At 37.2% G+C, this 14034-nt stretch overlaps 1 protein-coding gene across 2 annotated transcripts in view; it reads right to left on the minus strand.

The window, feature by feature from the left end:
* Nucleotides 1-14034, minus strand: part of OSBPL9 (oxysterol binding protein like 9) — a 63882-nt gene that overhangs the window by 43436 nt on the left and 6412 nt on the right. For both annotated transcript variants that reach the window (XM_037403718.1, XM_037403717.1), the window contains exons 2-3: nt 10681-10731; nt 6723-6801 (exon numbers count right to left, since the gene is read on the minus strand). In XM_037403718.1, the coding sequence (XP_037259615.1) occupies nt 6723-6801; nt 10681-10731 (130 nt within the window). The remainder of the gene's footprint in view (nt 1-6722; nt 6802-10680; nt 10732-14034) is intronic.

The following is a 14034-nucleotide window of genomic DNA, read 5'->3' on the forward strand; positions in this document are numbered from 1 at the left end:
TAGCATACTGATGTTTTTCTTTTTTCCTGTGTGCATCTACATGGGCACTAGGATGAAAGAAAAGCCTCAAGAATTAGTTAAAAAAGTCACTGGATTACTTATAAATACACCATACTGTCACAAAATGAAATGCATATTTTATTTTCATTCACTGTGACCTACTTACAGGCAGAACTCAGTAAAAAAAAAAAAGTCTATTACACCCACAGAGTCAATAGAGTCAATTATGCAGCCTTCATTCTGACATAACTTTCACCGATTTTTATGCAAAATTCCTGTATTTTCTCAGCCAAGTGCAGAACTGACGTAGCATCTTTACACACAAATAACCAGATGATAGAGGTGAAATTCTGACTGTATTGAGATCGATAGGATTTTTTGCCACGGATCTCAATGGAGAGAGATTTTATCAGTAGTGTCTAATAAGGTGGAAAAGCCAAACATCAAAGGGCTGTTCTGTGGCTAAACAAATAACTTTTTAAAGTCACTGAAGGCCTTTCAAACCATGGGAAAACATGTAAGATGAAGCAGGGTTTCATACAAACCTACCAAAACACTATCGTTTCATTGCTTGTAAATACTCTTCTAACACATGCAGCTCCTGCATCTGTCAGTAGGTTGAACATATAGTCTCAGTACCGTATTTCCTCTATATCATAATTTTGGAGTTGTCACAATCATTATTCTCCTTTCCACTAATCTCCCTCCTGGTGCCATTCTCCACCTACACATATAAATCAACCCTCCTTTCGTTGATCTCCCTGTACCTACAGAAGACTCCTGTGCAGTCACAAGACAGAAAGTCTAATCTTGGCCAAAGAAAAAGCATCAAATGGTCTCCTGTGTACAATGTATTAGTAAGATTAATCTGTGATCTTGAGAAACCAACTAAACTCCTGTTTCACTGTTACCTATGCTCAAAAGCATTTTTAGCAAGCTTTACAATCAGCCCATAAACATATCTTCAGGTGGAAACTTGTGTGACAAAGGAGACACATGATCAAGATGCTATTAGTTCTCTCTGGGAATTCATACACAATGTATAATTTTGTAATTAAACATTTTTGAATGTGGGACAATCTGCAATTATCTGGGTTTTCACCAGAGAATGCCAATATTTAAATATTATAACACTAAGTAATAGTTTGTATAGTATAGTCTGTGGAAATGGCTTTCAAGGTATGTTTGCATTTTAAAAGTCACTGCAGATCATGTTGGACTAGCTCAGAAACTACTAGTTCAAGGCTTGAACTAAAAAAAAATATCAAAATAGAAGAACAAAAATATAACCATTTTCATTAGTCGATAACATACCTCTCAATTTAACAGGTCAAACTCAAGTTTATTGCTACTTGGAATTTCGTGTTAAAACAGAAGGAAAAGAGTGTTGAACTTCTCAGTATCCCTCCCCTCCTTATAGTGAGACCTCTTCTGGCCATTTCTCCCCTTCCAAAATAGTTGCCATATATCATATACAGTTGAGATAATATATTCATGTTGATGCCAAAATAACAAGCAATAAATATAGTGTATCTTCCAGAGCAAGGAAAAAAGAAAACACATCACACAAATACTGTTTCAAGGTATTTCCTTTGCTACTCTCAAGTTTAACATACATTTTAAAATCTCTACTTCAACCTCAAGAAATGGAAAACCAAGATGTGTTTATATATGACCATAAAAATTAAGTGCAGATAGCCTCATGGTATGATTAGAAAACAGACAATTATAACACAGGATGCAACGAGTGCAAGAAGGAACTGCGTGCAACAGCAAAAGCACAACCACCCACCACTCCTTGTGCTCTGGCTACAAGATCCAACTACTCAAAATATTAGTATGACACATTAATAGCAAAAAGGAGAAAGATGGAAGAGAGAAGAAGACAGAAAAATCATACTGCAAAATCTAAACCTAGTTCTGGTTCACAGAGGATTTTTTGCAGTTTTGCCAGTCAGGAGAGGACAAGATGCAGCCCAGAACTTTGTGCAGCACAGACCTGGTCAGCTAAAGGGAGGAGGAAAGGTAGCTCAGCTCTGATGTAAATGTATGAAGAGACAAGGCTGAAAGATTTACTCTTAACGTAGCTGCTCACGCTCCTCTGCAATATAAAAGCACCATTGAGAGCATAGCATAGAGGAATTCACTGTTTCAGCATCACCAGAACCCCAAAAGGCCATGAAAAATTTAGCTTAGGATAAACGATGCGGTCACAGCAGTTATAAACATCACTGAGGAAAGCAGGACAGACCTAAAATTTCTACATCTTGATTTCACCAAAATCTCTCTATAGACATTTTTCAATATAAAATTTAAAAAGCTCTCAAAACTTTTTGGGGAAAAGGCTGCAATTTATGAATCATTATTTAAACTGGGTAATCTGATAGACTAAAGTGCCTCTTTATACCACAAGGGCAATCAGCTTCCTGTCATCTATTTGGTGGACAATGTTGAGGTTTTATAGAAGACTAGATTTTGACTATTTCCCCAAGTAGCTGTGAAACACAGGTCTAAAACCATTATACTTAATCTTGATACTTAATACGAACACTTAAAATCTCAAATTCTGATATGCTCAGCAGCTAAGGCCTTTGTGGGCCCCAGTATATCCTTAGTAATAGCCATGTCCCACACCAACAAAAATTCCCTGCTTTTATAACATTAAGACAACCTCTTGCTGTGCATATCTCCCTCTTTTCTCAGCTGGGATGGATGGTAAGCAGACACAAATCATGCTAGAAACTGGGGCAGGATGGGGAAGAAGGAGAAATCTACCTTTACCGGCTGACAGCTTTCATGTAATAGGAGAATAAGTTGCACAGCAACATTCATGCTTCATTTCTCAAGATACTTTTGTGGCAGGAATAGGAAAGTAAAGACAAAAGGTAAAGCAAAATCATCTCAGATCAATGCACTGGACTGCTTCCAATCTTTCAGTCCTTTATTACATGAAACAGTGGAGACAAGACTGATTTTCCTTCCAAGGAACTGTGCTGCAGGCTGTAAAAATAAGAGCTGGGTTTTCAGGTAGGAGTTTAAAAATCTAAATTCTTCTTTCTGCATACAGTGTGTGTTTAATGAAGTATTTGAGTCCAAATAAAAGCCATTATTCCTTCAGGTTAGACAGCAATTCAAATATCAAGAAGGTAACAATACCCTTGCTGGACTATCCTGAACATCACGTTCCCACTATTGAATTTAAGCCAAGAGCATGCTAGTGAGCAGAAAGAGCAGCTAAGTGCTATGAAGGGTAGAGGAACCGACTTTCCAAATAGAAAGAGCTTATAGCTAGGTGATGATATGAAGATGTTAAAAGAAATTTAACAACAAAACCAACAACCAAACCAAAAAAAAACCCCACAGTGCTTGAAGGTTATGGAACATTTAGAACAGAGACAAGTATTACATTAAGAAAAAATATATTACCAAGAGCGAGCTTCCTGACAGGAAGGTACATTAGACTGAGAGTATTATCCCAAATGTCTTGCAATGACTTGAATGGATTCTTACATCTAATCTGAACAAACCCATGAGGGAGTGCTTTGAGATCTACCTAATTCAGAAGCCTTAGAATCAAGCCATGGCATTGGATATATGGTATGACCAAACAAGGACCAACCACGAGACGGAATACATTACTTTTAAACCTATCTTAAAATTTCGGTGGACATTCTACTCCTCCCTTCCTCCTCTAGTGTGATACAGCAGTACAATAAAGGGAATAATCTTCTGGGCACTCTGGCAGAGCTGAAGTTAAGCTGACAGTAAAACCAAAACTGCTGTTGGTTTTATTGCCCATATTTATTCAGTTCACTTCTTTCCTTTATACCCAGGCATGACATATATGGATACTGTTTGATATGTATGCAGTCATCATTCAAAGCCTATATTTTGTTTGTAATAAAAACTTTTTAACTTTTACTAATGTTCAATACAGGGATGGCCACTAGGAAGCACAGCTGCAAACAGGATAGAGGAAGACTGTCACAGGCGGCAACAAAATATGAACTACACACTGGGAAGACTTAGAATTTACCAAGATCCAGTGACTGGCAAATCTTAGTGGGAGATGCTAGAGGTTTAGTGCTTCAGAAATTCAGTTACACACATACATACACATACAGGAACAACAAACATGTGAGAAGTTGTTCAGACATCTTTAAATGACTCATTTGCCCTTCATCTCATTACCTATATCTCTAGAGTTTTAGACAGATGCACAATTTTGAGCAACTGACATTGAGAAGTAATTAATTAATCCAGTATGAAGCTTTTCCTTCTTTTCCCAAATTCAAATTCTATCACTGCCTATCAGCAAAATCTCACTGAGACCAAGAAGATTCAAGTGTTCACCAATCAGTACTTAAAGTCTGAGTACATGAAAGCATTTTTCTTTTGGAGGCTGAAAAAGAAACTGTTCCACTGCAGATGGGACCCTAACGCAGACACAGCTCAGCAGATCCTTGAAATCTTGGAATTTTAAAAGTTCTGTTGTTTTTCCAACTAGGCTCCAGTTTGTTTGGAACCTTAGCTGTCTCTGAGAATGAAGGCAGGCAGTAAGAAGGAAGAGATTGTACCTTTTAAAAATTCGCCATTTCTGCAGCATTCTCTTGTACAAGACTTTTTTTATAAAGGGTGGATATATTTATAGCTATGACTATCTCGCAGAACAAAAGCTCTATCTGGATCATGTATTTTAAAAACTCTTAGAAAAAAAATGTTAAGAATACTGTAAGTTTTCCTGGATTATTCCCAGAATCTGTTCTATGTATCCTGTGTAGTCTCAGAATACTTTTTGTAGTATTTACATTATTACCCATTCACCATTCATGGCTGATAGTGACCTGTATTTCACATAAATTAAAGCCTGTGTAATACTGAATTCATTTAATATAATGGCCAAACATTTTATATATAAATATATATATCTATATGAGATAAGGGCTGCATGAAGTGAGAATACATTTACAGTGACTGTAAGAACTACAGATACAAATCCACAAATCTGTTTTATACCAAAATATCCCAGCACTAATATCTTACCTGTCTTTTTACATTTTCACATTACAGCCACATATATTAATACTGTGCTTGTGTCATTATAATTTTCTGGATAGCAGGGATGTTATCTTCATAATATGCTAATAGAAAAAGCATAATACTGAAAATAGTATACAAGATCTTAGTTCGCCACTAAAGGAGCACACATGAATCCTGAACTGGTATGAAATGCACACTAATTGAGATTATAAAGCATGAGACGTTATGTGACAAAACTGGTGTTCAAAAACTATCAATATTACTTAAAGCAGAACACTACTTGTATCAAATAGTACCAGTCTTGGCTTAAGATATCTGACTATCCAAAAGAGAATATAGCATATAAGAAATCACTGCACATAAGGCTTATTAAAAAAGGTATATCTTAGTAACTATAGATCACAGACTTCCAGATTTAGCTGTATCAAATTCTCAAATATTCAGCAGTATTTAGCTTCATAGTACTGAAAGATTGCCGTTAGTATGGCATTCCATTACTACATTAGCAATTAGCTTGCATTGCATCAGTTATCCCTGGAAACAGTAGATTTAAGCATTACTGTGAGCTCAGCATTATGAAGGTATGTTTATGAGGCTTAATGCAGTGAAAAGCCAGAGTACGGAAGCAGCATTTAGGAAGAACTGTAGCACAAGGAATACAGATGCCAGTGACAATATGGTGTACAATTAATGTTTATCATTAGAAATGTTCTCAAAAACACAGCAGTACTAAAGATAACTCCCATTACCAAATCACTGATTTTTAAAACCTGTACAGTACAGTATAGGGTATAGAATGAATTATTCCAGTTTACATAAATTAATATGACTGGTTAAATGCAAATGTGCCTCTTGGAAATGTAGTTTCCAGCTCTATGCAAAGCAATTAAATGATTTAGTCACTACATTTTAGAGGAAAAGCAAAAGGACTAGCAAATGTTAGTTGAAAAATATTTTCATCACACTTCCCTAAGATTTTAACATTCAGAAAAGATAAGTTCTCTAGCCAATATTATCACAGTATTTTGTCCTACTGCTGCAGATAAAATAATTTAAGGAGTACATAACAATTATATAGTACCTTACCCTTTCTACCGGTGAACCATAGCATGCAATGACGAAACATAGCAGTGGCAGATGGCATTGGTGTTAGTAAATGTGAATAAAAGGATAATAGCAGAGAAATGGTGACTGGCAGACAAGACACAGAAATGTAGATGAAATGAATGCAAGCTGGTAAATCTTGAAGCAAAGCTCCACCTTTAAGCCAAATGTTGCCTCTAGTCTCCTCATAATTGAGTATTAAGTTCTATTTGGATACAAATTGCAACCTTCAGACCAGTCTTGATTCTCTTCATACAGAAATGCATAATTGTATCTTGATAACGCAGATCAGAAACGTTTTGCAAGCGAAACCCATAATCAGAAGCCCATTACTTCCTCCCCTTGAGTGATTTATTCTTTACATTTTTAATCTCCAAATCCTGCTAGAGCTACAGTCTCTTTCTAGCACATATGTATCCACTGCAGATGTAAATCCCTGCCTAACCTGCAGCACCCCTGGATCCAGAATGTTCTCAGTGTGCTCGTTCATGCTGTTCTGTTGCCAAACATTTAAAATCATCCATCAAATACAAGTGGAATCTATTATAAGAAAAAAACAATCTCTTCTTTCAGCTCACCCTGAAAATGGAAGGTTTTCTGATCAACAGTTATTGTGAAGGTGCTGTCGTCCTCATCGTCTATACCAATCACAGCTCCCTGTGAAACAAAGAACAAAATCCTGATAAGGCAAGCAGTGACATCAGCAGCATACACTCCAGCACTACACCACTGGAATTTAAACAGCATTGACAAATTAGAAGCAAACTGAACACAGTAAAGAGCAGAACGATTCTGTGTTTACTCACAGGATGCAAGTCAGTTCCTGAATAAATTTTTAGTTGCAGATAAGAACAGTAATTATTTGTAAAACTGTGATTTATTAGATAATACCATGCATCTTTTAATTTTGTAATGGAGGTGGCTTAACACTACAGCATCATTATAGTAAACGGTTTTCTACTACATTCCAACTTATATTTTAAAGAAGAGTGGGGGACAATATTGTGTAAGTACTTTCCATGTATAAAAATACTAATTCATAGATACTCTATAAAAAGAAGCTCTTGACCTGATTTTATCTACCAGTCTATAAAAAAAAAAAAAAAAATCATTCTAGCAGAATGAATTTGGCCCATCGTGTCGGGTCACTGGTACCCTGCAAGATCTAATTTTCAGTCCCTAAGTAAATATTAACAGTAAGTCATCAGGATATATCAAAACCAGTTAGCTTTGTCCTCTAATTCCTCATGAATTATTAGAAGGAAATCCAAATAAATTTTAGAGTTAAAGGCCATCTGTGCTTAGCTTTTTAAAAATCTATCCACATCTTCATTTCTGCCCCCCTAAAACACTTAATAAATAACACAGTTTCACCCAGGAGAAGATGACAGTGAAAAAAGAACCATTCCAGGCCTCTGCCAATTCCAACAAATTACAACATTTAGTTCAAAAATCACCAATTAATTTCCTCAGTTTCTCTTCTCCTCCAGGAGCCATGGCATCAGGATCTGTTTTATCTTTCCCCCTCTGACAAAACAGACATCACTGGAAGGAGGACATATTTCTAGGGTAAATTTTGCTCTTACTGTCAGAGTAAACGGCAAGTAACAGTAGTACGAGTGGCTGTGAGTGAATTCCAACAAGTGCTTCCTTTCATTCAGCCAGGTACCATATACCAACTACAGAGCAGGGGGTCAGGTACCTATCAGACCGGCCAAAACATAAGAATTGTTTTGGTACAGACTTAGGGGCAGAAGGATCTGAATCAATCTTATTCACACATATTCTTCCTAGCCCCTGTATGAGGTTTCTGGCCAATGGTACCAGCTCATACATGGCTGGGACTGTCACAGGCACCACAAGACAGTGGAAGGCACAGGTCCTATTTAAGAACAGCACTAACCATATGTAATTCAAGGGCACGTAGCAGGAAAGGATAGCTCCATTCCCTCAACTGCCAAAAATGTACCACTTAACTTCTCCAAAAGAGCATCTTCCATACAGGCTTTGCAAGGACAGTTATGTGATCACTATAAAAGAGGCACCCAAAAAGTGTACCCAAGCCAGTATACTTCTGAATACTTTCAGTGCCAGGACATAACAACAACCAGCCGACTAGCCATTATATTCAGAGACTATCTGGTAACCAAACAGCGTGCCAGCAGCATGACATGATGGGCCAGATTCATTTTTCCAGAATTATTTTTCTTTTTTTTAAATATACCAATAGATAAAGAAAAAAGTTTGGCACTTTAAGTACATGTTTTGCTATGCAATAAATCAGATCACTGCAAGTTGTACAATATCATTCTCCTCACCAGCTATATCAAAAACCTGTAAGTCAGACACCAAGAACATGATGAAGATATTCTCCCCGAAGATTATAGGTAAAACTAACGTAAGGCTAAAAAAGGTCAGACTAGGACAACGAAGTCCTGCCTTTATCCCAAGTGCTGGGAGGGAACCGAGGAGCAGGAAGAGCACAGGGCTGTCTGTGATCGCCACACAATGCTCCATCAAGTGCAGATGCTCTGATCACAACACTGAGGCAAAGGGTCTGAGCCTCAGCATAGAAGATGCTTCTGTTGTCATGCAGATAATACACATAAACAAGCAAAAGAAAAACTAGACTGTGAAAGTTTAAGTGTATATTCCAGAAAACTTCAGCAGGACTTACGCATAGTATAGATGACATAGATTTCTCTATGAATATACCTTGCTAAGTACACTACGACCGTCAAGAAAAGAATCTGAAGATGAAACTTCAGGCCTATGAAACATGTATCAAGAGCAAAAAGGTGAGGAACAAGCTTTTAAAAATCCGTTCAAGAAAAACGGAAGTATTTTAGCCAAATTGCTTAAATTACATGTTTGTTTATGTTCACACTTACAGTTACAAATCAACAATTACTCTAAACAGAAAACCTCTTTGATAGAATTTCAGACTGCAGAAGCCCATCTGTTCAGCTATCAGTATCACTGTCATCTGCCAGAAGAGCTGCTTTACAAAAGCAGAAAAAATAAAGATTCCTTCTTCCATAAAAAATCCCTACACACATTCAGAGAAAGGAGGGAGGAGTCAGCAAACCTTCAGAAAACTCCAAAGGGTAATTTGAGGTGGGAGAGTGGCAGATGGGGGAAGAGAAAGGGATCATTTTATGTTAAACACATATAAAGATGGATCATGCAACATTGAACAGATTGTTCACTTTTAGTATTTCCCAAACTGACACGCTGAGGCCAACCTCCACATTGACAGGCTCACAACACTATTAAAGCAGGCATGGTTTTTCAGACTAAATTTTTCTGCACAATAGAAAAACATCCTCATGAATCTTTGGGGATGTCATGTTCTAGACAATGGTTTGAGTTTACATTACCCTTAAAGAAATTCCAAATTAAGACATCAATACATTAAACAAGGGAAAGTGGAAAAAAGTCATCTGGAATCCAAGTGATTGGAGATTCTTTGTATGAGTTTCCAAAGGCTGTAGGTACCCCTTTATTAAGCCCACAGAAAGACTGGAAAGGAGTAACAACAGAGGAAGGAGTAATGGAAGAAGCAGAGTTCTGCTGCAACACTCATCACATTATGTGCCAGACCACAGATCCCCTTGCCTATACTTCTCTTATTCCAAGACTCAAAATGCTCCCATTCATACCCATCATACTCCTGACTCCATCCCCCTGTTTACATCAGCTCTTCACAAGACTGCTGCATATTGGAACCAGAGATTCTGTAAGGAATGGGAAAAAATACAGAAAAAAGACTTCTGCAAGAAATACTTTTGGTACGTGCATGAACACAAGGTAGAAACTGGGCATGTGAAAAGGTATCACAGCATTCCCATCTCACTTCAGTACTGTCATTTCACGCTGCAACAGTAGCACTCAAGGATAAATGCCCCAAGCCCTGGTGCCTCAAACAAATACCACTGAGCTTTCCCACTCTGCATCTTTTTACCTCTCTTTCCCCAATTTGTACCCCCTCCCAGCTGATATTTCAAAAACCTTGCCTGCTGTGCTCCTCCTTCCCTTTCCAGTCCTTTGTTTCACTAAGCTCAAGCGCAGCCAAGTGGCAGGCCTAAAGACTGTCCAAACTGGCAGAATGGAGGACACAGTAAAAGACTACAGGCAAATCAGAAGGACAGAAGAAAGCAGTTTTGCAATGACTTCTGTAGGGACAGAACATATATATATAGATACACACACATATATATATCCACACACAAAGAAATGAGAACTGCAAGCAGCAACTTTTTCATAGCCTGCTACTAACCCTGTCATATTACCCTGTCATATAATGTATATGTACAAAATATATAAAGTTTTTATACAGTATATAAAATTATAGAATGCAATTAGCCCAGCATGTCACTTGACCTCTAATATTTCCTTTCTTTAAATACTTTCACTATTTCAGTATTTTGCAGAGTCAGGAATAGAGCACAAACCTCAGAAGTCTCCGTGCAGTTCTCTCCATTAGGCCACATTATATACAGTAAGTAATTAAGTACTGAATAAAAAAACACTTACCCTGAGTCTAACACAGCCTCGGCGTGATCCTCTCATCATTTTGTCTTTTGACTGAAACAGAAAAAAACAGATCACTGGATTAACAAATATAGTAAGAATTGCAAGCAGAAAGTTAGTTATTCAAAGCAACTGAGAAAAGAATAAATAATTTTTCAATAATGTTTTATTGACTGATTAAATGAGATGCAAGTTCTGTTACAAAATAGGTTAGTTCTCACAGAAAAGAAAGTACACCACCATGGTATGAAAAAAATAATCCTTCAAAAAAATAATATACAATATCCCACTTCAAGAAGTTTTGTAGATACCTTGAAGAAATACTTAGAAGATGCAGTCCACACCTTTATAGAAAGTAAAAAGTGAAGAAGAAAGGAATTAGGAAATAGTAAAAATTGGCAGTATACTGATTTACATCTTCCTCCCTCCTCTCCTACTCTCAGAAAAGTGTCCATATAACAAAATACAGCTGTGCAGGCAGAATTGTACAAATGAAATTATAACCCTATCAGAAAGTTTCCCAGATCTATACCCTTTTTCATACAAATATACATTTCATGTTTAGACACCCAGATCAGAAAACAGGATTCCTGCATCCATAAACAGTGCTCAAACCTGTAGATTAGCCCATCTTGCAGCTAAACTACTGAACCCCCTCTTTATTATCTGTTTAAAGCACTAACAAGGGAATTCCAGGGGAAAAAACCCTCAGCCCCCCAAAACAGGCAACTCTCAACAGCCAACTCAGTCCTAGCTTGAAGTTGTGATACTTTGAACTTTCAACTATTCCCAGGACTGACTCTGGTAGATTTGTCAGTAACTTTCTGCCAATGTTGTGTTACTGGGCAAATAGTGGCAAGCACAAGCAGTGCACACACAAACTCTTTAAGATAAAGAAAAAAAGAAAAATTTCAGTCATCCTAAATACTCAAGTTTTCTGACAAGAGGCAAAACATATTCTGTTTTTTAACTACACACACATTCCATTTTTTAAATGAAAAATGACACACCATTGTAGCCCTGTCTGCAAAGGCAGTCTGGTCTAATTCAACCCCTTCTCTCTTACCATCCAAATGTTCAAACTACACTCTTTCAGGTCATGAAAACACAGCTATCACTGGTGTCTCATGAACAGATTCTCTTGCTGTCATTTTCTGAAATGCCCACTTCTTTCCAACCCTATCTAAACAATTCCATCTAGACAATATATTGGTGTGATTATGGCCAGCCCTTTTTCCACTAAAGCCATCAGACAATGAAATCTTACTGATAGCAGTAGGGAAAAAAGACAGGAATGAGAAGTATCAGTTGTAACAGCAAGAAATTATTCTTTATCTGCTACATATTTGAGATATAGCTACAAGGAAAGCATAAAGCAGTCACAGCAAGTCCTATTCAATAAAGATAATTTAAAAATACAGGAGTCACAGCTTCATATGATGTTTATGCTGATCTCTCATTCAACTCAATCTCTAATTTGTCAGAGTACTGAATGTTAGAAACCATCAGTATTAATCTACTTGTTTCCATATCAATACAGGTTAGCTGATCAAAATGAAATGGAAATAAATACCAGCAGTGTATCCATAATGTATTCTACAGATAAATAATTTCTTTGTAAATATCCTGAATGAAAACTTCGACATAGGGACGATTTTTTTTTTAAGGTGTTTTTTTTTTTAAAGTTCAAAACCAAGAAAGGATCTAGAAACAAAGCTACTCCAACAATTTCCCATCAGGAATTGCATATACTTGGAACACACCTCACTAGAGTACACTTTTATTTTTCATATTCACTGCCTTCAGAGTTCTCAGATAGGAGGGCACCACCGAGAGTTTATTACTCCCTCTGGTGGTTTCAAGAAGAAATATTGGCATAATCTTAGCAGGAAAGACAGGATCTGGATGGAGGATGCCACTCTGCAGCAGCTGAAGGAAACGCATCAGGTCTGTCCAGATGACACACTCCGGGCGCTCCGGCGTGCCAGGCAAAGCACTCCCAGCTCACTGTACTGCGCACAGGCAGGGAAACAAATGGGATAAAAGCCAAAGGTAGCAGAAGAGAGATTTGGTTTGGTTTGGTTTAGATCCCTCAACAAGATAAGTGCAGGGAAGATGAGAGCTAGTCCTACTGCAAGGGAGAGCAGAATCCCAACCACCCTGATTTCCACTGTGCAGACAGACTATCAACTCAACTGCAAAAGATACCGTAAAAGCCTTCCTTTTTCTTGTACACCACATTTTAATGAAATGGAAATTAAGTTTAACCATTATGATATTCTTAGTCTGCAAAAAGATTCGCAAGATAAACCACAGGTTCACGGTGTGGTCCTATATACTTATCATTTCGCCACCTTCAGACAGAGCTTTAATTGGTTAATACCAATTATAATGAAGCAGTAAATCTAATTCATTCTACCTAAGTGCAATAAAGCACCTATCATTCCAGTATCTGAACCCCCTGTGCACTAAAGCATGCAGCTATCATCACGCACAGTGCTGTATTTTCTCATCAGAACGCAGCAAATCTTTTACTGATTGCTACAGGACAGCACTTTACAACATAACTCAGCTGACGTTTTAGATTCCCACACACCCCCAAAGTAAGATTTTATAAAAAACACAATTTAGACAGCTTCAGCTTTCCCTTAGAGCATTACATTTTACCCTTTTGTTGAAATTTGTCATGGGTATCCATTATGTCCTATGACTCGTCAAGTATTCCTGGATAAATAAAGCCATCCCATACCTGTTTTGAGGAATGGTTCCATTTCACTGAATAAAATCTCATACGGCAGAAAGACATCTCTGAATGGCTAATAAAAAAGTCACACTTTACTTTCTTTTTATATTTAAAGTTTTAATATGCAGCTATCTTTTTTCAGCGATCAGTTTTATAACCAGACAAAATGACATTTTCAATAAACTTTCAGTACACAGTGCACTGATTTTGATGCTGATGAACTTGAATAGGTTACAAGCAGACAGCAACACAAGATAAATTTAAGCTGAAACTCAAATAAAAATCTGTAAAAATTAGCAAAGCTATACAGTATTACTGAAGGGGGAATGTAAGTATCTCCCCCAAAAATATGGCCTTTACTGGTTTCTTTTTTACATCCCCCCAGTGAAGTTGATCAAATACAGAACTGATCTAACATGAGGCATTTCAGGTAACCTACAGCTTCTTAAGAGAAATGTAAATAATGCCTGGGTCTATTTATACAAAACCAAACAAAATTAAAATCCTAACACACACACACCCCACCCCACCCAGCCCTCATTCATCTTTAGAACTACTACTCCATTTGAATTTTAGCTGTTGCATGGAAAGTTTTAGATTTCAATATAAAACCC

Source organism: Falco rusticolus, chromosome 11, assembly GCF_015220075.1.
Source record: "Falco rusticolus isolate bFalRus1 chromosome 11, bFalRus1.pri, whole genome shotgun sequence".
Taxonomy (NCBI): Eukaryota; Metazoa; Chordata; class Aves; order Falconiformes; family Falconidae; genus Falco; species Falco rusticolus.